The sequence below is a fragment of the Microtus pennsylvanicus genome, chromosome 7 (assembly GCF_037038515.1).
Source record: "Microtus pennsylvanicus isolate mMicPen1 chromosome 7, mMicPen1.hap1, whole genome shotgun sequence".
Classification (NCBI taxonomy): domain Eukaryota; kingdom Metazoa; phylum Chordata; class Mammalia; order Rodentia; family Cricetidae; genus Microtus; species Microtus pennsylvanicus.
In genome coordinates, this window is record NC_134585.1 from 115,275,538 (window position 1) to 115,301,017 (window position 25,480).

Below are 25,480 nucleotides of genomic sequence, written 5' to 3' on the forward strand. Positions count from 1 at the left end.
ACCGAGGAGTTAACCAAATACTCCAAGAAATAGTCGAAAACCCCGGGGGTGGCAAGCCGGGCCAGATCTAGCTGTCAGGGGCTCAGGTCAGCTTCCCAGAGCCGACTGCTACGCCGCAGGGACTGAGGAGAAAAAGGTTAAGATTCACGCTTTTCGGACCATCCGGGTCAGTTCCCGGCCGAGGGTCCTGGGACTCTCGCTAGTGTTTTGTTTCCACATAACCCAGACATCTGGGCGACAGACTCCCCGGGACTGATGGGTGCCGCCAGACTTTCCTGGGACCCCGGGGCATGTATGCCATCCTCGACCCGTATGCCACGCTCAGGGCAGTTCTGGATGGCGGGGTCGCCCTCGCTAGATCAAGCACTTCGCAGGATTAGGGAGTTTGGGCGACCGAGTAAACTGGCCTCAAACCGCACTGAGGACCCGGGAGAAGTTGGTCACCTTCCGATTTGCTAGGGAAATTATCTGGGGACCGAGGACAAATGGCGCAGAGAAGGGTCCTTCGCGCGCCCTTTAGACAGACCTGCCTCGGAGCAGATCCGATGCACCGGGACAGCTACATCCCCCACCAAGCTCCTGGCAACCTTGCGGGGGACCAGCCGGCAGTACAGCTGCACAGCTCGACCGTGTTTCTCCTCAAGCGCTGGGTCCTTCCCGAGAAAGACCAGAGGAGTGATCTCAGCCCCAGTGCGCTTGATCTGAATGGCTCCTGGGTGGCCGCTTCTGGTGTTTGAAAGTTCAGAATTGGATTTCCCCCATCCCACTAAAATAGGGCAGATTAAAACAACCGAAAGTGCTCCTTATCGTTTGTTCGTGTCCAGGATCTCACAACTCCTCAACTGACCGCTACATCTTTCCTCAGACCAAAGAGACTTGCCATCCCATTGAGAGGGAGAGGACAGCATGCTATTATTCTCAATAAGGAAAACAAAGTCTCTACAACTTCGTTGACTGGTCCTAAGTTGACTGGTCCAAGTTAAGACTTTTATCCGGATCACCTAAATATTCTTGCTTTCCCACTCCAGTGATGCATCCACCCGCCGCTGCCGCCGCCGTAGTCCCTTCTCCCGCCCGTCACCGGAGGTCACTGACCCCTGGCAGCCCAGCAGTTGGGCGCTGTCGGGTGAGCATCACCCTCACCATGCCGGGCATCTCACCTCAGCCAGGCAGGTGCAGGGGTGGTGGGCCAGGCAGTCACAGGTCCTCCGGCCGGCCGAGGGGCAGGAGTAGGCTGGGTGCTTGCCTCTTTCTGCTGCCCGGTGGCTGAGGGACAGGGGAGGGGGGACGGGGCCGGAGAAACCGCCGTCAGCGGGTCCCAGCCCCGCCTCCTGAACACCACGTCCAGGAAAACTCGGGAACTTTCCATTGTCTTTGGAGCGTCACTAAACAAATTGTCCCTACAGCTATAGGGCTGCTGAGAGGAGATGACCAAGGCAAGTCTTTTGCTCAATACTTCTGAGGATTATGACTGAAAGCCCTCTGGTGTCCCCGTACACGGATGGAGGTAGAAGTACAGTCTCATTATCTACTGACAGGAGGTCAGGAAGTTGGATTCCTGTCTTTAAGGACTTCGGAGGAAGGAGCTGGATGCCTGGACTCTAGGGATCAAAAGGGGCAACAGGCGCCTGAGGCGAACCCGTCAACCAGGGAAGACCCTGGCTAGGCAACTGATCCCAAGCCCCTGGTTTCCCGGCTAGGTTTCAATTCTCACGATACTAGCCCCCCAACCCCACTACCACCATCCTAGACCACTTCCTTGTCTGCACAGCACACACACACACACACACACACACACACACACACACACACATCTTTCACTTCCCACTTTTCTTAGGAAAAGACTTCCCACAATGTACACATCCTTAGCCCCAATCCACTCTTAAGGTCCTTGGGGACTCGCTGAATCTGAAACTTTATTCTTATCAGCGCCTTGGGTGAGAAACGGGCCACCTTTCTCTGGAACTCGTGAAACTGCAGAGCTGATCCTCTGTGACCACCCAGTCGGAACTGACTATGCGAGTCTCTCATTGTTAAGTTAAGACCGGCAGGACAGCTCGTTTGTTCCTAGAATCTGTCAACCTTAGGCCCGAGTGTCCTTCCGAGTCTGTATGGCCCGTGTGCCTGTCTACCTTGGAGTCCTGCCACCTGTACACCGCGCAGACACAGACCTACACAACTCCTTTCCTGTTTGCTGGTTCTGCTCCGTGATTAACGACCCCAGATAGTGTAAGGAATTCGACTTTTCAAGCTCAGCGTTTTCAATTTCTTAATTTGTCCCCAGGTAACCGTTAGCAATCGGGGCTGTAGATCATATCGGGCAGGCCAGGTAGAGGGAACAGCTGATTCAACACTGTTGAGTTGGGATTTGGTTTCGTTTTTTTAAAAGGGTATCCTGAAAAGTAGCCCCCGGAGTACTTCAAGAAGGCAGCAGGATGCAGCCTGCGGAGGTCCCTGCTCCCGCGCTAGGGTTTGGGTTGTCACCGCTCTCCTTCATCACAAATAGCAAAGCAAGAGCAGGATGCTCCTCGGGCCTTAGCCTGCAGTGTGGGTGGGGCAGGTGCTCGAGGAAGCCCAGCAGCGGAGCTTCCCTGCTTCTAGACTCATTAGCAGAGCTTCTCTGTGACAATCCTATTACCAGATTCTGGAATACATTTTCCTGGGCATTAACTGGTAAACACGAAGTGGAAGATGCTCACTTTAGGGCTTCCCTAAAGCTTACCACAGCTTGGCATTCTAGTAAACCTTTGGGCTGGGAAGTGAGAGGCTGCCTTACCCTTCTACCTTCTCTGGCATTCTACCACCAGCTACAATGATTTCACTTCGTACTTCTGGATCTAAGAGGAGTTTTAAGAACGCATTTTTTTTTCCTGTTCCCCAGCACCCACACTGCAGCTTAAGCAGGCAGATGATCTGATGGTAAACCCTTTAAAGAAGGTTCCCGATTTCCCAAATGTTAGGAAAGCAAGAGACTGGGGAAAGGAGAAGAGGGGAGAAAAGGAGGGCGGGTGACAAGGTTTCTCTGGGTCTTCCTGACTTCAGTAGATGGATTTTGCTGCGAAGAGCAAACGGTTGCTTCTTTCTTCCTTCCTGATGCACCCTCCAGAAAAGTCTTGGAGAGATGGGAAGAGAGTATCTGTATGTCAGCGAGGTGGCAGCAGGCCTAGCTGGGGACTTTCCTGAAAACTTCAATCAATGCATAAACGCTGGCTGAGACTGGAGCTCCAAGACAAACAGAACCAATCTGCCCATCTGCGGACTTTGTGAGACCGCAAAGCGTGCCTCCTACAGAGCTGTGTGGACCAGAATGCGGGTGGGTGTGTGCAGGATGAAATCAGCTGAGGAGCCTCTGTGGAAACATGAGTGAGCTCTGGCAGGGACATGGGAATATGACCCAAGCAAGTCTTGGTTTTTCTGGCCAGTTGACAGGCTTTGGTGGGGGAGTCTAATGGCTCCAAACTGGTTGCAGAGACCCAAGCTCCTTGCTGAGACTTAGAAGTGTGAAGAGAGAAAAGTGATAAAAACAACAAACCATCCCTGTCCTGTGAATGTCACACACACACCCACAGAGAGAGAAGCTTAAACTTTTAAAAAGGCTGCTTTTTAAGCCTGAATAGATATGCATATAATTTCTCCATTCCATAATTATCGAATTCCTTCCACTAGATGGGCACTTTGCTATACTTTCCCATATTTATTATTATTATTTTTTGTTTGGGGAGCAGACTGGGCAAGCAAATCGCCAGCTGGCCTCTTGAAAGTGTTTAAGAATCACAGCTCAAGACCATCAGAGTTATAGGGCTCAGGGTTGAGGCTATCCACACTTTGGATCAGAAGATGGCTGATGCCCTGGGAGTTCACACTTTTCATCCTGAGTTGTAGAAATAGAAAAGGAACAACCTTTGGGTTCCAACTTTAGGTCCCGCCCGTGAGAGTGATGCTGAGTAACCATTTAAACAAATCCCTTTAAAGGAATGCTTTGCCTTCCTAAAGGCTGATCTTTTAGGAGTGTGCCAAGGAGTTCGGGAATAAGAAACCTAGCAATCAATGAATTCTTTTCAAATCATATAACAGAGAGAAGAAAAGATTAATTTAGGGCTCTTCCCACAACCACGCACTTCATCAGCACCCATGCATACAGGCACACGGGCAAACTAATGTACACACAACTCCGTAAATCCACTCACACAACCTAGAAAAGGGGTTGAACAAGAGTTTCCCAAATCCAGAAACTCCACAAATGCACATAAAATGTCACTTAACTTTCAAAAAGTTATTGGAGACATTCTGGGTTTTATGTACATAATATGAAATACTTGTGCGTCATGAAATGGCTTGACATATGCAGCTATGCCTTATATACTTATTTTATGATGAAAGTTTCCTAACAATTTTCAGGACTAAAACTACAAATGCCACACTATAGTATAGATCTCCTAAACTTACTCCTAATTAAAGTTTTGTATCACATGATCAAACACTAAATTTTTATTTCTCCTTCTTCCAGATCTTCCATCCTTTCTTCCTTAATTTTATTTTTTTAATTTCTGAGTCAGGATCTTACCCTATAGTTCATGCTGGGCTTGAACTCTTCAACCCCCTGCCTCATCTTCCAGAATGCTGGAATACCACAAAACAAAACAAAAAAACCCTAATTTTTACATGCCTTATTATACCGCTGCATAACCAGAGCTGCAGACACCAACCAGGAAAAGCAAATGAACTAGTTGTCTTGTGGCTCCACGGAAAAACCCAACTGATTCTCCGCAACAAGAAATGCTTGCTTAGCCTGCCTAGCAGAGTTAGAGGAGGAGCCTTCAAGGGTTGGTGTAAGCATCCTCTAGTTCAAACATATTCCTAGGCTGTGACATTGAATTCCACTACACAGACCAAGCAATGAGGTAGCCAGCCACAATCACAGTGGAAAACATGGCCACTGGGAAAGTGGGACGTGGGTAGTGGCCAAAGGTGAGGGTGGAGGTTGAATACCACCGGAGCTTGTCCAGATAGACACCAGTTTGTATCAAGCCCAGCGAAAAGGGCACCTTGCTAGATGCAGTTCTTCATCTGATTGAAAGCAGTGGGGAGTGGGCCATGCTAATGGAGACGTTCCTTTCATAGACTCAGTGGACCTTCTAAACACGACCCCTGATGGTTCATTCAACCCAGGTATGTCTAGGGAAATACATTCTGGAGAAAACCATCCAGCCCTGAAAATAATCCCTTTCACCTTATTGGCGAAGCAAGCAGGTTTGCTTTTGCTGAGCACAACTCGTTCCCACTTAGTTTAGCATCGTTTCTACCCGCAGAGGTGGGACAAGCTCATACCCTTTGCAGTGTTGGGTCATTAAAGTTACTTAACCAGGCATCTATCACTTAGGGGAAGCTCCAACTATGAGCTGTCTTTTTTGGCCAGAGTTCAGCAGGGCGAAGAGATGCTGACCAGTGAAGGAGGCAGATCTTAGACAGTCTGAGCCTTGGACCTTGGTGGGGAGTGGAGTCTAGACTCCCAGTGTCTCAAGATAGGAATCAGGAATGCCCTGATGCTTGACAGCAGAATCAAGGATGCCTTGTGCCGAGCCAGCAGCTCGGTCCTTACTGCTGATTTCGTAGAAGTGCATAGCCTTCGTTAGCATCCAAGGAAGCTTAGAGCGAAGAGAGCGCAACTCTTGGAGTCCTTGAGACTCAGACGCGCAGACAGAAACGAACTGCCTTTGTTCCAGGCGGGCAGCTGCTGCTCCGAGCTCCGGTGGTGGTGGGGTAAGGGAAGGGGAGAAAAAGATGTTGCGGGGCTGAATTTCTAGCCAGGCCCTGAAGCCTGATCCAAGCTTTAACGTGCGACCGAATTCCCATGCTTCGGGTCTAAGGCTTAAAGGCCGGCAGGGGCCGAAGCCCGCAACCGGTTCCACAGTGCGGATGTGCTCGCCCCTGCAGTGCTTCTCCAAGAGACCTGGCGGGCGATGAGGACCAGCACCAAGTGCTTTAGCTGTTTACAGCCAAAGAAGGGCTAAGTCTCTTGGCTCCTCTATCTTAGTCGGGTATTGCATACTTCTCAGTTTTCTGGAGGGGGAAAATGTATCACATTGAAGGTTAACTATTCCCTTTTATAACATTTTCCCCAGACAATCGCCCTTTCCTTTCTAGAAGGGCCTAACCTTACAGCGCGACGGCCAGAGGGTGAGCTCATGTGATTTCCTTGGACCTCAGAGCTCTGATGTAGTTGTAGCTGCGTGGATCTCGCAGGGACAGGGCAGCAGACTAGAGGCGTCCTTGGTGACGCCTCAGTGCTGAAGGTTGAGGCCAAATCAGCTGCAGAGTTAAGAACTCAAGAACAATGGCAATGGGTTTTTGATCCTACTGCACGTACTGGCTTTGTGGGAGCCTAGGCAGTTTGGAGGCTCACCTTACTAGACCTGGATGGAGTTGGGTGGTCCTTGGGCTTCCCACAGGGCAGGGAACCCTGATTGCTCTTAGGGCTGACGAGGGAGGGGGACTTGGGAGGGAGGGGGGAGGGAAATGGGAGGCGGTGGCGGGGAGGAGGCAGAAATCTTTAATAAATAAATAAGAAAAAAATAAAATTTAAAAATTTAAAAAAAGTTCTCAGCCCAACCTTTCCCATCTTCCTGACTTTTGAAAGTGTACCCTATTTTGCGAATCAGGTCTGTGGTTTCTTCCCTCACCTACCAGCGCTAGAAGATAATCTCCACCACCGTTTTGGGAAGCGAGGTTTTGGCTGTTTGCTGTTAGGGCTCTCGGGTTTTACTTATCTATTCTGAGGTGCCCCAACACCCAAGTACATAAACTGGCAAATTCTCTCTGGTCTTGGGGTTCTGGGCCAGCACTGCTGACTCGTGTGTAAGGGAGAGGCCACAGAGGCCACATGCAGCTTCGTTTCCATGGATTTTAACCTCCAGATACACAAAGATATAGGACATTAACTCCTGAATGTGAAACAAAATCAGAACGGAAGGTACTGATGCTGTAATGTCTTGGATTGTTTTGAGGTGTGTAATCTAAGAGCCGGACTCAGCTTCATCACACAGTTCCTCACACCACGGCCGCTGACCTCCTGGTTCTGCCAGGAGCTGAGGCAGGCCTTGGGCAAGCTGTTCAGCCTCGACAGGTCAGGAATGCCAAGGGAGGCCAGGATGCTCAGATTTACACTGGGTAACCCTCTGTGGCCGCTGCTTAGACTTCAGTGAGTTAGTGAGCAACCTCCTAGGGTCCACACTCTGCTCATCCCTTCACTAACTAGCTTCTTTGAGGTTGTGAGAGTCACAGATTTGGCCCTGCAGCGCCGGGCAGGAAGTCCCTGGCACGTGTGCACAGTGATGCAGGTACAGGCTGGACCTCTTACCCACTGTGGTGTCCGTACTTCTCCGTTTCCTAGACCCAACATTAAACTATGGTGACTGTTCCGCCCGTCTGAGCTTTCTAGTGACATCACCGGACTGGCGCAGTAGCATGCTCCCGTAAAGCTTATTTCCTAAGCCGCCTTTCCCTTTGCCTCCCCTCCCCCTTCCACTCACAACCTCAGATAAAGAAACCCATTACTTGGAGGAGATAGAGTTGTAACAGCTATCGTCGTGACACAGGAAATTTAACAGTCACAAGGCTGCCCCCAAGTGATTGTTTTCAGAATGACATCTCCGGGCTACTTTGGGTTGCTTTGGAGCTAATGTCATCTGTGGCAGGATAATTATTGAATCTACTTGTTTTCGTTAATTCCTCAAGAAAAGGAGGACTGGCTCCGAGAAATCCGCTGTCCGAAGACTCAAGAGTGTTCGTTCAATTTGTCTTTCAGCTTTATTACTGTTAGCCTTTTAAACTGCACTTTCAAAATGAAACTCCTCCCCAAGAGGCAGCATTCCCTGACCCCTCTACTCTCTCCCCTGTCTTCCTCCTAGTTCCCTCTTTTTTGAAACAATAGTACGGGCCTTCTGGAGTCGGCCTGATGATACAATCCTTAAGGCATCCACAAGCAGACCGGGGGCCTACTTATCAAAGGCCTGAGCTTTTTCTTCTGCTTTTTTTTTTTTAAAGCTGTTTACTATTCAGGAAATTTGGTAATTATTTTTTTTTCCTCTCCATGTAGTGGTATTGCCCTCTTCCTTTTGATATTAGATCCTCTATGGGCCCCTAGCTTCATGCCGTAGAAAAAGAAGGAAGATGAAGGGACCGCATTCATTTTCCTTTCTGTCATCATCGCTGCTGAAGACCAGCTGAGGGCTTCCGAGACACAGGGAGCCCAGAGCTTGGAGAGCCCTCAGGCTCCCAGGACACTACAGGCTTTAGTACTGCATCCCAACACGGTACCTTCAGTACTTTTATAATAGTATTAAAGACACATCATGAAGGGGAAAGGAAGGTTGATAGATAATTTTTAAAGATGCTTTTGTTTGGAAAGTTCCATATAGAAACGTATGAGGGAAATTTTCCCCCACGTGTGGGGTGTGAAGGTTATTGCTCAGTTTTAACATCCCGGGTAGCTTGCCATGCTTATTTTGGTTTCTTCCATGAGAGATACAGTGTCCTGCCCATCACAGGTGACACTCAGTAAATATTTGCTTGTAGAATTTGGAGGAAGAGCAAAGTAAAGGAGCTCCCAAAGAACTGGACGTTTAATTCAATTCAATTTTTTTAAAAAAATCCTTATATGATACAGTTCTTGAGATAATATGGTTTTCAAAGGAAGACTACTTATGCTAAGTAGTGGGAAGCTGATTACATTTGAAGGGTTAACGTTCTGTCTTCCCCAGTAAATTGTACCATAGAGATCAGAGACCCACTGCTAATACTTTCATTACAAACAACATCTTATACATTATTGGGCAACTGGTCATGTTGGAGAATGGTTAAGATAAGACTCAGTTCAAAATGGAATGTATTATGTGAAATTTAATGAGCAGACATCCTCTTGGAATGTAAGGTACCCTAGGAGATGGGTAACTCTGGTCCAAGGCTAAAGAAATTCTATTCAAATCCCTTCAGTTTAATTAAAGCTTTCCCTACACAAATTATCTTCAGGATTACACTCTCCTCCCTGTCTTCCCACATTAGAGTATAAAGCCACAGAGAAGAAGATGCGCTGAAGTGACGGTGACTTCCGTATTGTCTCTAGCACAGCTAGAGTGAACACAGTAATGGCTGGTTGGCTTAGGGTGGTTGGGTGGGCTAGTGACCACGCCATGACCAAGGTTCTATCACTTGAATATTTGTTTGGACTTATGGCTATGTGGTCAGAGAACTCTGGAGACTCGCCACTCCTATACTTGCATACGATGTCTTGACAAAGGTAGGCCAATCAGTGGATTTCCTCTTAGGAGCTAAGATGTCACAGGTTGCTAAGCCTGTGACAGGCTGAAATAAATAAAACAGACATACTTCCTGGGAGCTTTCTGACCCACTTTATTGTTCATTGAATTTCTCTCTCATAGTAAACAGGCACTTCAGATTTAGCAATGGCTTTCTAAGCAGAAAGACTTCTGCTTCCTGGAATTGCCACACCATTAGCACCACACACGTACATGTAAATAAAGTACAATATGCAAACAGTTATGCTCTCGGCTTGCTTTGCAATGAACAGCTTAGTCTTTGACTCTCCAGTACATGTCTGACTTAGTATGCAAGAGCAAGCCGAGGTAGTTGCCTTGAATACTGGCTAAATTGGAAGGCAGAGAATGCTGGGTTTAATTCTAAACCTGACAAACCAGACCTCCCCTCTGCATCAGTCACAGGCTTGATTATCACGTCATGGTGAAGGGAAGATTCCAGCCAGACAGCGTTATTTCCTTTGGCCAGTTCAGAAAAGAATTAAAGATTTTCTAAACATTTTAATTTCATGGGTATAGGTGTTTTGCCTGCATGCACAGCTGTGCAGCGTGTGCATCTTTGGGGACCAGAAGAGGACATCAGACCCCTAAAACTGGAGTTAGCCATCATGTGGGTGCTAGAAACAGAACCCTCAACTTCTGCAGCAGCAGCAAGTGCTCTCAGTTGCAAAGCCATTGGGAGCCTGAAGGGATTTTAAGGATTAAAATCTAACTGTAAAGTGGTGAGGTGCATGCATACATGTACACATTTGCATATTCATAGGAGAACTGTCCCTCAAAGGCATTATCCTTGGATTCTGCATCTTATTCTGATGACTCGTCAGAACATCTTTGGAAAGCCTCCTTCGGAGAAAATGACTGCAGGGGCTGTTAGCCTCCTAAAAAAGAGAATCTTAATCCTCACGTATGCAGTAGTTTTTCCCTTTCCTTGTTAATATGGGTCCATTTATTCTTTCTCTAGAAATAGCGTTTCCTTTACTATACCAAAGATGAGGATGATGATATTTTTTTTTGCCAAAATCAAACTTTGTCATGACTGAACATTTTTGCCTGCAGTCTTGATTTATGGGTTCATATGCTTGAATACTTGGCTCCCAATTGGAAGAAATCGGATGTCATCATTTACCCAAACTGTTCTGATCAAGCTCTCTAGTGACCCCCAGTACTGAATCTACTGATCCTTCCCGTTTACTGGACATAGACTAGTTTTCTGCCTGAAAGTTTCCCACTTGGCTTTTGAGGTAAGGTCAGTCGTCCTCATGAACTTAGACCATGAAACCCAATATGGACGAGTTCAACAGAACAGCCATATACGGGCTGCCCATGCATGCTTCAGCATTGCCAGGGCATCAATTTCATTTTCAAAAATTTCGTTTTTTGAGGTAACAGTCTCCCCTTATTTTCCTTATACCACAGCAGTTCCATTTTCCCTGCATATTTTCTGCATTCTTTCTGGTTACCTATACTTCTAACTATACTTAGTCCTTTGGTTTCTCTTTTTCTCTGTCCACCCATCCACTTGACCTTTCGTTAACATTCCCAGGCTTAGATGCGACTAATGACTTACAAATTACTGTCTCTAGCCTGGATCACTCCCTGATTTCTGACTTCAAACATTCAATTGTCTACTCAACATCTCCAAATGGCACAACTTGAACTCTTAATCCTTCTAGATAGATATCCCTCTTGTAATCGCCTCCTGCCTCAATAATCGGCAGTTCCATCTAAGCTCAAGCCAAAACCCCTTTAAATTATCACAAATTTTCTCTCTTTCTCATATCACAACCAAAGCATCAGCAGATCCTTTCTGTGCTGCCTTAAAAAGAATTTTGAAAATCTGACTATCCTATTGACCGCTTCATTCTTGCACTGATGATTAAAATAAAAAAAATAGCATATCTGATCTCCCTGCTTCCATCTTTGACCCCTACAGTCTTCTTTCTAGCATGAACTTCTTATAACTTTAGTCAGCCACAGCTTCTCAACTCCATATGTTATACCACAAAGCCGGACATCCCTCCAATGGCCTATAAAGCCTTAGTCTCACTCCTTTCCCCCTCTGACCTCATCTCCCACCCCACTCCTTCTCTTTTGCCCTCTTCTACCACAGCAGCTTCTTTCTTTCTCTTTAAATGAGTCAAGCGTGCTTCTGTTTCAAGGCCTTCACATTTGCTACTCCTCTGGCTGGCTGAGTTTTCTCCCAGATCATACACTGCTGTCTTTCTCACCCCGTTTAGCCTTCTGCATACATTTAAAAATAATTTTTGAATATAAATATATTTTTTTATTTTTAAAAATAAAAAATAATTTTCCCCATACAGTACATTCTAATCATAGTTTTCCCTCTTCCAACTCATTCCAGATTCTTCTTGCTTCCCCTCCCACCCAAATCCGCACCCTTTCTTTTTCTCTCTCTCGTTAGAAAACAAACAGGCATCTAAAAATAAAAAACAAACAGAAAGAAGAGTCAAAGAAAAAGCACAAGAAACACACATTTGCAAGCACAGAAATCCCACACAAACACAAAATTGCAAAGCATAATATATGAGCAAAAGATCAGCGAAGTTAAAACGTAACAAAGCAAAACAACCTCTTAAAAATACTATTGATTGACCAAATACTTTATAATAAAAAAGTAAAATAAAACAAAAAAATACTATTGAGTTCATTCTGTGTTGGCCATCTACTGCTGGGCATGGTTTGTATATCTAGTGTGACTCTTCTGAAGAAAACTAAGCTGTATGGGATAATCTTTTTGTGCACTGTGAAGATGTGCCTTTGCCAAGGTGTCTTCTAATTGGTTTAATAAAGAGCTGAATGGCCAATAGGTAAAAAGGAAGAGGTTAGGTAGGACTTGCGGGTAGAGGGGATGAATGGAGGTGAGACAGAGATGCCCAAGGACATGGAGAGGAAACAGGAGGTAAAAGATGAAAGAGAGGTAAAAAGCTAAGAGGCAAAATGTAGATTAATTTAAATGGGTTAATTTAAGTTAAAAGAGCAAGGGGATAAGCCTAAGCAATAGGCCAAGCTTTCGTAATTCATAGTATGCCTCTGTGTCATTTTTGTGAGATGTTGGCCCAAAGGAAAGCCCGTCTATACTGGTTTCCCTTGCTAGTGTTTATCAGCTGGAAAGAGCTTCGAGGTCAGGGATCCATTTTCTTGCTTAGATCTACTCAGGCTCTGTGCATGCTGCCACGGTCTCTGTGAGTTCATGCGTGTACCAGTCCTGTTGTGTCTAGAAGGCCCCATTCCCTTGGCATCTTCCCTCCCCTCTGGTTCTTAAAATCTTTCTCCCTCCTCTTCTGCAGCGTTCCCAAAGCCCTGAAGGGAGGAATCGGATGGAGACATTCCACTTAAGATGATGTGTTCCAAACCTTCTCACTCTGCAACTTACCTAGTTGGGGGCCTCTGTATTGGTTTCCACCCACTGCAGTAGGAAGCTGATGACGGCTGAAGGAGACACGGATCTATAGGTAGAGCAGAGTATGGTTGGAGTCGCTATATTTGCAACTCCGAATCAGTTTGCCAGGGCTGCCACAACAGAATACTACCGGTTGGGTGCTTTGACTGACACTGCTTCACAGTTGTGGAAGTTAAAAGACTGAGGTTAAGGTATAGGCAGGTCTGACGTTTTCTGAGGATGACTTCCGCCTGTGTTCTCATGTTCCCTTTCTCCATGTGCACACTCCTGGTGACTCTCGGAGCACTTTATGAAGAAAGGTACCAGTTTGATGGGTTGCAGTACACTCTAACAGACTCAGTTTTTAGACTTTTAAAACAATATACGTACTTTAAAAATACATACACACACACACACACACACACACACACACATATATATATATATAAAATTTTGTGTGTATGGGTATTTTGCTTGCATTTATGTCTGTGCACCAGGTGTGTGTCTGGTGTCCTTGGAGGCCAGAAGAGGGTATTGGATCTCCTGGAACTGGAGTTATAAATGGGATTGTTAGCTGCCATGTGGGTTCTGGGAATCAAATCCAGGTCCCCTAGTAGAGCAGCACCAGGGCTCTTAATCACTCAGCGGCCCAACACAGCAAACTAATTTTAATTGTAGTTATCTCTTTTAGAGGGCCAATCACCCCCAAATAGCCTCAGTACAAGGGAAAGATTTTTGTCTCTCTCTTTTTTTTTCTCATTGCTGAATAGCCAGTGCCTATATAGTGGCCAGCATGCATAGCAGGCGCTGAATAAACATTTGTAAAATGATGTAATACGTTTGCGCACTTTTCTGCCCCCCTGAAACCATTTGAGTTGGCAACCTCTAACCTCTCTCCAGTCAAGTTATTTTCAGTCAGTAAGTCTCACTTTTGCACCAATCCTCTGTGCAGTGATGTGCTTCACACTGGAATGATCTGACAAACAAAGGCAACAATGAAAAGAAACCAAGTCTTTTTCATTTTGCAATAATTTAAGCCCAGAGGTGCATAAAAATACACGCATACAAAAGAGGCAAAAAGAATAGTAACATGCAGTGCAAACTTAAACCTCAATAAGCAGGACAACTGGACAACTTAGCAACCAGGGAAAAATTATCAAAAGAAGGGGATAATGATTCTGATGTATCAAATGAAAGCAAAAATCAAATATCAGGAATGTATTTCAAAGTTATGAGAAGAAAGACAGAGGTCTCTGGAAGCCATTCGAGGCTTCCTGTGGATGATTTTGAGGCTCAGGAAGGAGTTGATGTGCCTGGTAGTGCCCAGGGCACGATGGTGCTGGGCAGTAAATGGAAGTAGATCAGAGATGTAATTCCTGCAACGTGAGTGCTTGTTGGGGTGCAACAGGAGGGCATGGTAGAGCCTTATAGAGGAGTCCCTCTTTAGTCTCCCGCCCAAGTTCAATTTACTCTCCATAAAAACGCAATAAAAAAAATCTCACTTGCCTCCAGACTGTGGAATACTTTTGATTCCAATTTGGAATAGAGATTGTAACTAACAATATTTTTGGAAAGAACTTAGATGTTCTTTTTTTTCTTTATTTCAGTTAAATTTTTTTCATTTATTTTTACATACCAAAGGCAGTTTCTAGATGAAGTGCTTGAAAAGAGAAAAAAGTAGAGGGAGGAGACAACACAGCACTATTTTACCAGAATGGATAGCAAGGAGTTTAACGACCCTGCAAGATGTTGAAAAACATAAAGTCGGGGCTAAGATGATTTATTCCAGCAAATGGCAGATGTGCAAAGTGAGTTTTGAGTTCCTGATAGTGGGTGGGAGAATTTAACATGTGCATAGTTGGGAAGGAAGCTGGGAAATACTATCAGCCACCTCATCATCATCATCATCACAACTTAAATTCAAGGAATGCCCCTGGTTTCTGATGCACAGAACACCCATTATGCACTGAGCCATCTCTCTAGCCCCTCTTGCCTGAACACTCTTCTCTATGTTACTCTCTCCAAAGTGTAACATTCTCATGCTAAAGATAGAAAATAATTTTGCTCTGTATACTAATAACAGCACACACACACACACACACATATATGAGACAGGGTTTCTCCTGTAACAGTCCTGGCTGTCCTGAAACTTGCTTTGTAAACCAGATTATCCTCCAACTCACAGATATCCTCCTGCCTCTGCCTCCTGAGTGCTGGGATTAATGGTGTGAACCACCACCACTTGACTAACAACAACACTTAAAATATTTATTTATCGTTTATGAATGAGCACTCTGCATGTTTACTTGAAGAGGGCACCATATCCCATTATAGATGGCTGTGAGCCACCATATGGTTGATGGGAATGGAACTTAGGACCTCTGGAAGAGCAGCCAGTGCTCTTGCCTGTTGAGCCATCTCTCCTGCCCCTAATAACAGCATTTTATTAGGTGTTGAGTTTGTTGGTTTTCTGTTACTGTAAAAACATCTGATGTAGTCAATGAATAAGGAGGGAAGGTTTATTTTGGCTCTTGGCTTTGCCAATTTCAGCCCTTGGTCAGTTGGACCTATCAGTGTTGGGTCTGTGGCAAGTCACCTCATCATGGTAGAAATATGGAGAAAACGAAAGCAGAGAAAGAGGAAGGGATTGGGGTCTCCAAGCTTTACCTCTTACGTAGTTGGGACCAACCTAAGCTTTTGGGGACAGTTATCCAGCTCAAAGCAGAGTTATCTAATTATTTTAATCATCTAGTTTCTCTTGCTAATGAGAATAATGACATGCTAGCTTTATTCTCAAAACACAATTCTTTTATGAATTGCATCTACTGTATCTTTTCCATTAAATCCTCCATCCTATCTAAAACGTGAAGAGATTTTACATGAGATATGCCAAGCACAGGCGTCTTTGCTCTTGGTCTACTTTACAGGGCATCTCCTGCACCACATTAATCTAGCCTGGGCTAGCGTTCTGAGCACTGAATGTTAGAAAAGTTTCCTTCTGTGATGTCCCTGTCAGCCACGTTCAGAAAGAATGTGAACATTCCTAACTTGTGCTTAATATAATTTTATGACTTTCTCGCCCATAAATTTAATCCACGCTCAACTGTTTTGATTTCTAGACCATATAACCCTTTCCCGGCTAATAAGAACTGTAATTTTACTACCCGCTGTGTGAATAACTACCTCTTCTGACTTGTCTCTCTTGGCTTCAGGAACTCCTTATTAATTCCAGTATTGGGGAGTCGAGGGTCTGTTTACTTTATCTACAACTGCAACCAATTATTTCTCCTTTTATAATTTGCATACACTCAAATGACCTTGGGTTTTAAAACTTTCTGTGATCACATCTATAAACAAAAGCAATCTAAGATAAACTCTCCTGAGTGAATCTGATTCTTTAAAAAGGAAAAGACAGGAAATAGCAGAGAGTCAAGATAACAAGTGTTTTTATGACTGATTAACTCTCACCAATGCAAACATGTTGAAGATAGAGACTGGCTTTCATTAATTCTTGCGGCGGTGGCGGGGGGGCTCATCCTCAGCACACTGGTTCTTAAATGTCTATATCTCTTTTTCACCTTGACTTAAAAACACATAGCTAAGCTTCATCGCCAGTTCTTCAAGCAGTAGCTATTACGTGGAGACTAGATTTGCATAGTAAACATGTAAGTGCCCAGGAGACCTCGGCACATCTGGCATGGGGATCACAGTTGCTGAACCTCTGCCTTAGCACAACTAATGCTACCTGCACAAGGCTAAATAGAACAAGCTGTAGAGGGGACATTAGGCAAGAAACCAGTATGGCTATGGCCTAGCGCACGTAACACAGAGAGCCCAAGAGGAAGCTGCTTAAGTGTGGAAGGTAAGCCAGGCAGATAGTTAAGACAGGCAGTAGGGCTTGCTTACTGAGTCCAGGCATCTGGTTGCAGGGTTAACGCTTCCCATCATTCCTTTCTGTTTTCCATTAGTGAGTCAAATGTGTTGCTCTAGGAAGCGAGAAAGGAAAAGCAGCTTCCTTTAAAAAAGAGTTAGATGCTCGTTAGCTTTAAACGTCTTGGCTATCGGCTAGAACAAACTCATTGTGTTTGGTAGTGTTAGGCCAACTAGACACAGGTGAAAGTCATCTGAGAGGAGGGAACCTCGATTAAGAAAACGCCGCTGGCAGGACTTGTAGGAAGAGCCAACCAATGACTGCCCTAATTTGAAGCCTACTGCTACCAAAGGGAGCTTAAGCTTCACACTTACTGTCTGTGTGACCAGGACCCAGAACCTGCATAGTCCAGAGACTTAGGATAGAAAGAGAATCAATAAAATGTTATTCCTATGCCATTCTGCTATTCTCACAGGTCAGCGCCTAGTCCAATCATCATCACAGGGGTTTCCGCCGGCAGCTGATTGGAGCAGATGTAGTGACCTGTAATGAGTCCTTTTCTGTCCCACCAGCCAACTTCCAAATAACGACATAGAGACTTACTATTAATTATTAAAGCTTGGTCTTAGCTTAGACTTGTTTTTAACTATCTCATATAACTTAAATCAACCCATTTCTATTACTCTATAGTCTGCCCTGTACCACCCATCCCGCTTCTTCCGTGTCTCTTGGTATCTCTACCTTTCTTCTTCCCAGAGGCCTCTCTGTCCCCAGAAGTCCCACTGACCTCTTCTTGTCTAGTCATTGGCCATTCAGCTCTTTATTATGCCATTCACAGCAAATACATCTTCACAGTGTACAAATATCTCAGAACAGAGATCCATGACCAAACATTAGGCAGAGAGAGTCCAAATTAGAAATCTCTACTGGGTTCCTCCCCTTGGAGCCTGGGGAACCCTGCAGAAGAGGGGAAGAAGGATTGCAAGAGTCAGAGAGATAGAGAACACCAGGAAAACATGGCCCATAGAATCAAATACACAGTGCTCATAGGGACTTACAGAGACTGATGTCGTAATCACGGAGCCAGCATGGGCCTGTGCTAGGTCCTCTGCATATATATTATGGTTGTTTAGCTTGGTGGTTTTGTGGGACTCCTAAAAGTGGGGTGAGGGGTGTATCTGACTCTTTTGCCTGATCTTGGGGCTGTTTTTCTCCTACTGGGTTGCCTCACCCAGTCCTGATATGAGGGGTTTTGCCTAGCATTATTGCAACCAGTTATACTGTGTTGGGTTGATATCCCTGGGAAGCCTGCTGTTTTCTGAAGCGAAACAGTGGAGGAGTGGATGTGAAGGAGAGGAGAGAAGTGGGGGTGGCAAGGTTGGGAGGAGCGGAGGATGGGGAACTTCAATTGAGATATATTGTATGAGAGAAGAATTAAAAAAAAAACTTGCCTCTGTAAAATCAGGCTGTAGGCAAGCCTGTAGGGTATTTTAGTGACTGATTTGGGTAATCAGTAATTGATAGGGGAGAACCCTAGCACATTGTAGGTGGCTCCATCCCTGAACTGGAGATTCTGGATTCTATAAAAAGGCTGAGTAAGCCAATAAGCAGTAAAACCTCCTTCTTCCATGTCCTTATACAAGTTTCCAGCAGAAGGCGTGGCCCAGATTAGAGATGGGTCTTCCCACCTCAAAAACTCTAGATTAAAGGCGTGTCTTCCCACCTCAAAGAGTTGGGTTAGAAATAGAATCTTTCCATTCAAGCTAAGCACAAATCCCTCCCAGTTACGCCCCTCTAATTTTGAGGTTTTAGGGAATTCCAGATGCAATCAAGTTGACAACCAAGAACAACCATCACATTTACTTCACTGCAAGTTGGGAAATGTAGGAGCTACCTGGGGCTGAGAGAGCTGCTGAAGTTCAAAGAGAGATGGTTCCATTACTGACAAGAAAGAAGGGGTGGGTGGATGCTGGAAGAGGGTTAGTAGTTACTCAAAATCCATGACAACTCTATGAATATAGTAGCAAAAACCTGAACAGTAAGCACAATAAAGTTTGTGTGTATGTGTGTGTACACGTATATTTATTCTTTCTAAAAGGAGACAAGGAAGAAATTTGTTCTTAGTGCTAATCAATACTGAAGTTGTTAATTTGGTGTTGGTATGGATCAAGCAATAAAATCCTTTCTGTTGACCTCAATGTGCCCAACATAACACAGTGCATCTGAGAAATGCGCTTAACTTTTCCTTAATAGTTGGATGTGGATCAACAGATGGTTTGATGAGTATCCATCCAGTTGTAGACCATGCTAGGCCTGGCACGGAAGTCACCATAGTGGCTGGCATAGCAATGACCATAGGGAGAGTGGTGAGGCACACGGGGTTAGTTACTCTAGAATGGTGGGAAGGGCATAGGCGTCCAGGCATACCGCGACTGCACAGAAATCATGCACTTTGACCTCAGTGGCATCAAGTATCAGAGAAAAGAGTGGAAGAGAGGAATAAGTGTAAAAACATCTCGGGAAAGAGCTTCCCTTTTGTGACAAGCTGCAGTATGAGTTATAAAGCGATAAAGCGCTCACCTTGAAGGGCTGCTTGGCCTTGGGAATGTATTTGTTTGGTTTGCTAGTTAAAGAAAGTGATGGGTAAGAGAAGCAGGGGCAGGGGCTTAGTCTGGCATCATCTTAGATGTGGGGACGAGAAGCAAGTGTGAGGTGTCCCAGGGGCAAAGGTGCATGACTGTCCTGCACACTTGTCAGAGAATTGTTTTTGGGCTGAGTAGGACTGAAGCAGAATGGAGACCAGCAAGCAAAGAGGGCGGGGCTAACAAAGAAGAATCCTCCAAAGGGCCAACAACTTTCAGGATCTCATTACTCACTCATTCCCTCTGTAGGGACCCAGGAAAGAAGCTGACCCAAAGCAACTTGGTGGTCTTGTATGCGCATGAGTGGGTCTCCTCTTACAGCACAAACACTTTCTTCTGGAATAGAGCTTAGGAACAGGACACTTCTTGCTCACTGACTGTCCACAACCGGAACACCGGTCCCTAGGGCTAGCTCCTATCGTCATGTCTATAAAACTCACAAAGTTTAATTTTAAAAAGCATCACATAACTCCCTGTTATTGGGAGCAGGTTTGGAGAACTCAAGGCACTCTCGGGAGAGAACATTTATTTGAATTAATAATGCTTGCAAGGCTCTTCTGAGGACACGCTAGTGGTTACTCAAAAAAGTGAACTCTGTTAAATCACAGTTCAAGATAGACTCATAAGACATATCATCCACTTTTTAGAAAATGATAACTGGAGGCCTGATGTATATGTGGGTTCGGGTAGGGAGGATCTAGGGAAAAGTCTTCCACAGAGCCAAGGCAGTTATAGTAGATATCAAATATTTCATTTATGTGAAGACCACTGAGGGTGTCATCTTACATGGTTTGAATGTGGATTCGTTCTGAAGCTTCTGGTGGGACACCATCCCAGTTGTGAGGTATTTAAGAATGTGGAAACACAGGCTGAAGAGATGGCTTGAGGGTTGGGAGCACTCGCTGCTCTTGCAGAGACTCTGGGTTGAATTCCCAGCACCCACATGGTGGTTTGCAACCATCCGCAACTCCAGTTCCCCGGGATCTGATGACCTCTTCTGACCTTGGTGGTCACCAGGCATGCAAACAGTGGACACGTACATACAGGAATAAAAAACCCACTCATTTATTATAAAATAAAATAAAAACAAGAAAAAGAAAAGAAAATCCTTTCTCCTCTCCCTGATCTGTGGCATCTTTCCCCTGGTATCCATGTTAATTGCTCACCCCCAAGCTTATCCAGCATTGCTAACTTGCATCTTTCTGTGTCTTCTGCTAAGTAATGGGTATATTGCATCTCCCTCGCTGCCCTCACCAGACAGATCCATCATAAAGATGATCACAGTGTTGAACTGCATATCTGAGGACAAATTTGTAATGCACTGGACCCCAGTCTCCTTCCTAGAGAAAGAAACAATCCCCATGGAACCAACAAAACAGGGTTGTTGAGTTAACAAATGAGAGCTTAAAAGGATGAGCAGTTGTGCTCCTGGCTGTTGTGGCCCAGGGTGCTGGAAAATCCTAATTGCTAATGATAGGCAATCTGTTTTCAGAGCCGTCTCAGGGAGGGACTGGCTCTCCCCATGCAAATTATTTCAAAAGAGCCACCAAGCTGACAGACTGAAAACAAGTGATCACACAGGGATAACACATAGTTAAGGATGACATAGACGGATTCTCATGCTGAAGAGAGAGACCAAGAACGGCCACATGGCACAGCCTTTCCCTTTAACTCACAGCAGACACAGGCCACTGGGGAACAAAAGCAAAGGGCCGTGCTGGGTACCTGAATGAAGTTCTGGGGAGTAATTAGAAGAACACTGAAACAGGTGGGAACAACAGGAAAAGCAGGAGGGGCAGAGAAGGAAAATGTAAAGGCTGAGAATGTAACAGAGCACAGGAGAGAAGACTGTGGACCAGCCAGGGCAGACCACCGCTTTGAGCTTGCTAGTCAAGGTATATCTCAGGTTCCCAGTGAGGAGCCTATATGTGAGAGTGGGAAGGGATGTGAAGAACACATCCAGGTTGTAGCTTTGTTCTTTCATCAACTTCCTGAGTGGGTGTAACAGTTGACGTTATATGTCAGCTTTTGTTACACAGGTAGCTGGGGAAACTAATTTTTTTTTCCACATTTTTGGTGTCTTATGAGGGTATTTCTAGAAAAGACTGGAAGTTGAGTCAGTAAACATTCACCAACCAGTGTACTGAGAGACCATTTCAAAAGTTTGGGAAAGGCCAACCTGTTCTTTCCTTAAGCTGATCCATCTTGAAATAGCAAAGTTTGTGATTCCCAGGCCTTCAGACTCTGGGGCTTACACAGAAGCTCACATCCCAGTCCCCCGGTTCTGAAAGCCTTGGACTGAGTGTACCACAGGTGATTTAGCCTTTAAATCTTGATGTGATGACACGACTCTCCTGAGTCCCTAGATTTAAGACAACATTCTACGATTTTTTTCCCTCCAGTCTTTGTGATCAAATCCATACAACAAATTATTTTTAAGAATTTATTTTAATTAATTAATTTTAATGTACATGTATATACTGTGTGGGTATGTGCATATGAGTACAGGTGCATGCTAAGGCCAGAGATATCAGATCTCCTCAGAACTGGAGTTACAGGCAGTTGTGAGCTGCCCAACCTCGGTACTGGAGACCGAATTGCATGTTCGTGGCAAGAAAAGTATATGCCATTAACCACTGAGCCATTCTCCAGTCCCCAATAAAATCTTTCTTCTGTTTTCTAAGTATCCTATTAGATTTGTTTCCCTGTAGAACTCTCATACATTGGGCAAGGATTTTAATTATTATGGCAAATTCCGATTTTATGCACTAGGAGTCTTAAAGAAGCAGGCCACAGCACAAGAGTGTTATCAGGACAGTGTGCAGGAGCTGGTTTCCTTCCACCATGTCGGTTCCAGGGGTCAAACTCAGCTTGTCAGGCTTAGTGGCAGTCACCTCTACCTGCTGAGGCCCCACCCCAGCACCTCTCCACTTTCTCTTTGCAGGAAGCCTCTTGGGAATACTGGAAATTATATCTATCACACCAGTTGCCTGTTTATGTGTGTGGTTTTTAACCCCTTGCAACACTTCTGTCTACCAAGAATTAAAGGCAACATGGAAAAGATCTCCAAAAGCAGGGAGGGGAGAAAAAGCATTAGAACAGGATAACCTCTAAGAAGCAGAAATAAACTAAAACGCAAGTCCAAAGATCCTTGTAAGAAATATTTCCAGTGACATCCTCAGACTATAGGCATCCCTGACGAAGACCTAAAATTAAAATGTAAGGGCCAGTGAATGGCTCAACAGGAAAAGGTGCCGGATGCTAAGCCTTTGACCTGATTCTGATTCCTGTAAACCCTGTGTAGAGAGAACTGGCCCCACACACCACCCTCCAACTCTGACAGACATCTAAGGGAAAAGGCAAAAGCACTTTGGCCTGACTTTAGATTTCAGACTTCACCTTGTAGGGTAAAATAAAGTTTAGGTTCCCAAGCTGAGAACTTTGCAGTGGCTGAACAACCTCCTCCCTAAACCACAGAGATAGTTATGCATCTTTAGTTCTCTAGAAACATCTTGGCTGTTCCCAACAACAGAAGGAACAAGCGAATCTGATTGGTTGGACTGAAAAGCTTGCATTGTTGACAATGATGGCCTATTCAAGGAAGCCCCTAATCCCTAAATCCTTACTGGTGAACACTGTAACTCTAACTTTGTGTTTATAAACCTGCTTCTGCCCCTGCTAGGGGCTGTCAGGAGAAACAAGCCTCCCAAGTCCCTGTCCTGCAACCCTGATCTACCCTCTTATGTGGTGATTTAATAAAATCTTTGATACCCATGTGTCGCCTTCCCCTTCCTCGTGGCATGTAAAGGGCTAGGTATAAAAACATACCTTGGCATGGTCCTGCTCATAAAAATACAAGCGCTAATAAATAAATGAATTAAGAAAAGAACATGCCCCCCTCCAACAACAACAACAACAAAAGTAAAATGTATCCTTTCCCTGAGTCAAGTCTGTTTTAATATAGACTTTGGGAAGCAGTGTCTCCTAGTCCCCATTGTCTAACAATGGTATGTGTTCAGTGAAATTAATCTTAAAATTCAAATGTAAACATTTGTGTGTGGAAAAGCATGTATATGCGTGTGTAAGTCTCAGCACAGCTGCGGGGAGCCAGTTGTCTTCATTTACCATGTAGCTCTCAGGGACTGCTCAGGGGTCAGACCTGGTTGGCATCAAGTGCCCCTTCCTGCTGAGCCATCTTGTCGACCCCTGGAAAATTAAACTTGGTATTAGGCCTTGGTGCACAAGCCAGCGCTGCCATTTCCACTTTCAGGTGTGAAGAAGGAAGTGCAGATCTATGTTCTGGGTGGTTTGTCATTTCCTAGCGACTGAGGCGGATATGAGACAAGAAGCTTCCCTTCACAGGGAATATAAGAGGTTCCAGTCCTCGCTCCCACTGGAGTCCGGCAGAGACAAGCAGGTGTCTCTGCAACCTAGATGCGAGGCCTTGGGACCCACCTTTGGGGTTTTGCGGGGTAAATGTGACCAAAGCGAGTTGGATCCAGATTTTAAACACACAGCTATTGGCTGAGTTAACACCGATATCAGTACTTCAGGCTCTGTCCTTCTAGTACCCACGCTCAAAACTGGAATGTTTGGAGGCTCAGAGCTTTGGCAGTCACAGCTATCGGGAGCATCCTTAAAAAGCTCTAGTCGTGGGAGTAGGGAGAAAAGGCTTCACTCTTCAATTTGCTTCTTGCTTACTGACCCTGTACAGGCTAATCCTGTGTTCTGACCCTTGATTTCACCGTGTGTAAAATGTAACTCCTCTCAGTGTGCTCCAGAGCAAGGGGGTGGTGCTACTAAACCGTGATGAGTATAAAAATAAAAATGCTCACTAAGAACATGAGCCAGTTTGGGGTGGATCTCTGTGGGTTTAAGGCCAGCCTGGTCTACCAAGCAGGTTCTGGGACATCCAGACACACACACACACACACACACACACACACACACACACACACAAAACAACAAAAACAAACAGAAACCTCTGTCTCAACCCCCCCCAAACAAAAAACAACCAAACAAAAAAGAACACCACTTGGGCCCCATATAAATGATATAAAATATAAATAAATAAATGAAACTGAGGCAATATAATGAATCTCTGAATTTAAAAATAGACATTTGTTGGTTTCTTAGGAAACACATGTAAATTAAGTAAATTATTATATTTTTATTTATTTGTTGTTGGTGGTGATGTGTGTGTGTACTTATACCATGGTGCACAAATGCAAGTCCGAGGACAACCTGCCAGCCAGCGTTCTCCTTCCACCATGCTGGTCTTGGGAACTGAGCTCAGACTGTCAGGCATGGCAGCAGGTGCCTTGAGCCTGAGCCATCTCCTGGCTCAGGTTAAGTCGTTCAAATACAGGAGGACAAACATCATCTCAGTGACACGTGAGCTGTAAGCATCAACCTGTCTTTATGAGCTCCAAATAGAAAGGGGATTCAGGCTTACAGCACCGGGCCTCTATGCACAGCTTTGAGAAGGAAACAGACGGAGTGCACCTGTCACAGGAAAGCCTGCATAAACAGGCACACATCAGAGCTCAGACACTGTTAGCTGTGAAGTGTGTGGGAATACTTCAGACCCCAAAGTGCGCCTCAGTTAACTGGGGTGTAGACCCGAGTCTGCTTCGGCTCTCCTGATCATAGCATTTGAGACGGAACTGGAGCATCAATTGGAAGCCTTCATCAAATGAAGCTAATAATCAAACTAACTGTGTGCAGACTAAAGTCTGCCCAAGGAAAGCGTCTTGACTGGAGTGCGGTGACTGGCTGCCATTCTATAGGATCCCCACCAATTTCTTCACCTCCTCGAACACAGGGTAGGCTAATTCTTTGGCTTTTGCAGATCCAACAAGTAAAATCTTCTTTAAATGGTCCGTATCCTTTTTCAGTTTCTCAATCTCACTCCTGATTGGAGCAAATTTCTCAATCACAGCATCTGCCACCAACAACTTGTAGCGCGCCGTGTCCATGCCTGCGCCGCTGCGCACCGCCTCCTCCACCGAGAGGCCTGACACGGCTGCGTGGATCGCCACCATGTTGGAGACACCAGCTCTGCTGTCTGGCTCGTAGGTGACCTCTGATGTGAAGTCTGTCACAGCCTTCCGGAATTTCCGCACGATCTCCTCTGGGCTGTCTGTTATTCCGACAGTGGCCAGTTTGTCAGGGTCCGATTTTGACATTTTGGCAGAGGGGTCACGGAGGGATTTCACTTTCTTCATAGACGCTA

The 25,480-nt window shown here is 45.2% G+C and overlaps 1 protein-coding gene across 2 annotated transcripts in view; it reads right to left on the bottom strand.

Annotated features, from left to right (window-relative positions):
- Positions 1-24,645: 24,645 nt before the first annotated feature.
- Wars2 (tryptophanyl tRNA synthetase 2, mitochondrial) overlaps positions 24,646-25,480 on the bottom strand; it is a 76,208-nt gene continuing 75,373 nt past the window's right edge. The window contains exon 6 of one of the 2 annotated variants that reach the window (XM_075981801.1): positions 24,646-25,477. In XM_075981801.1, coding sequence (XP_075837916.1) covers positions 25,029-25,477 — 449 coding nt within the window. In that variant the 3' untranslated portion in view covers positions 24,646-25,028. The remainder of the gene's footprint in view (positions 25,478-25,480) is intronic. The other variant, XM_075981802.1, reaches the window with a different exon arrangement.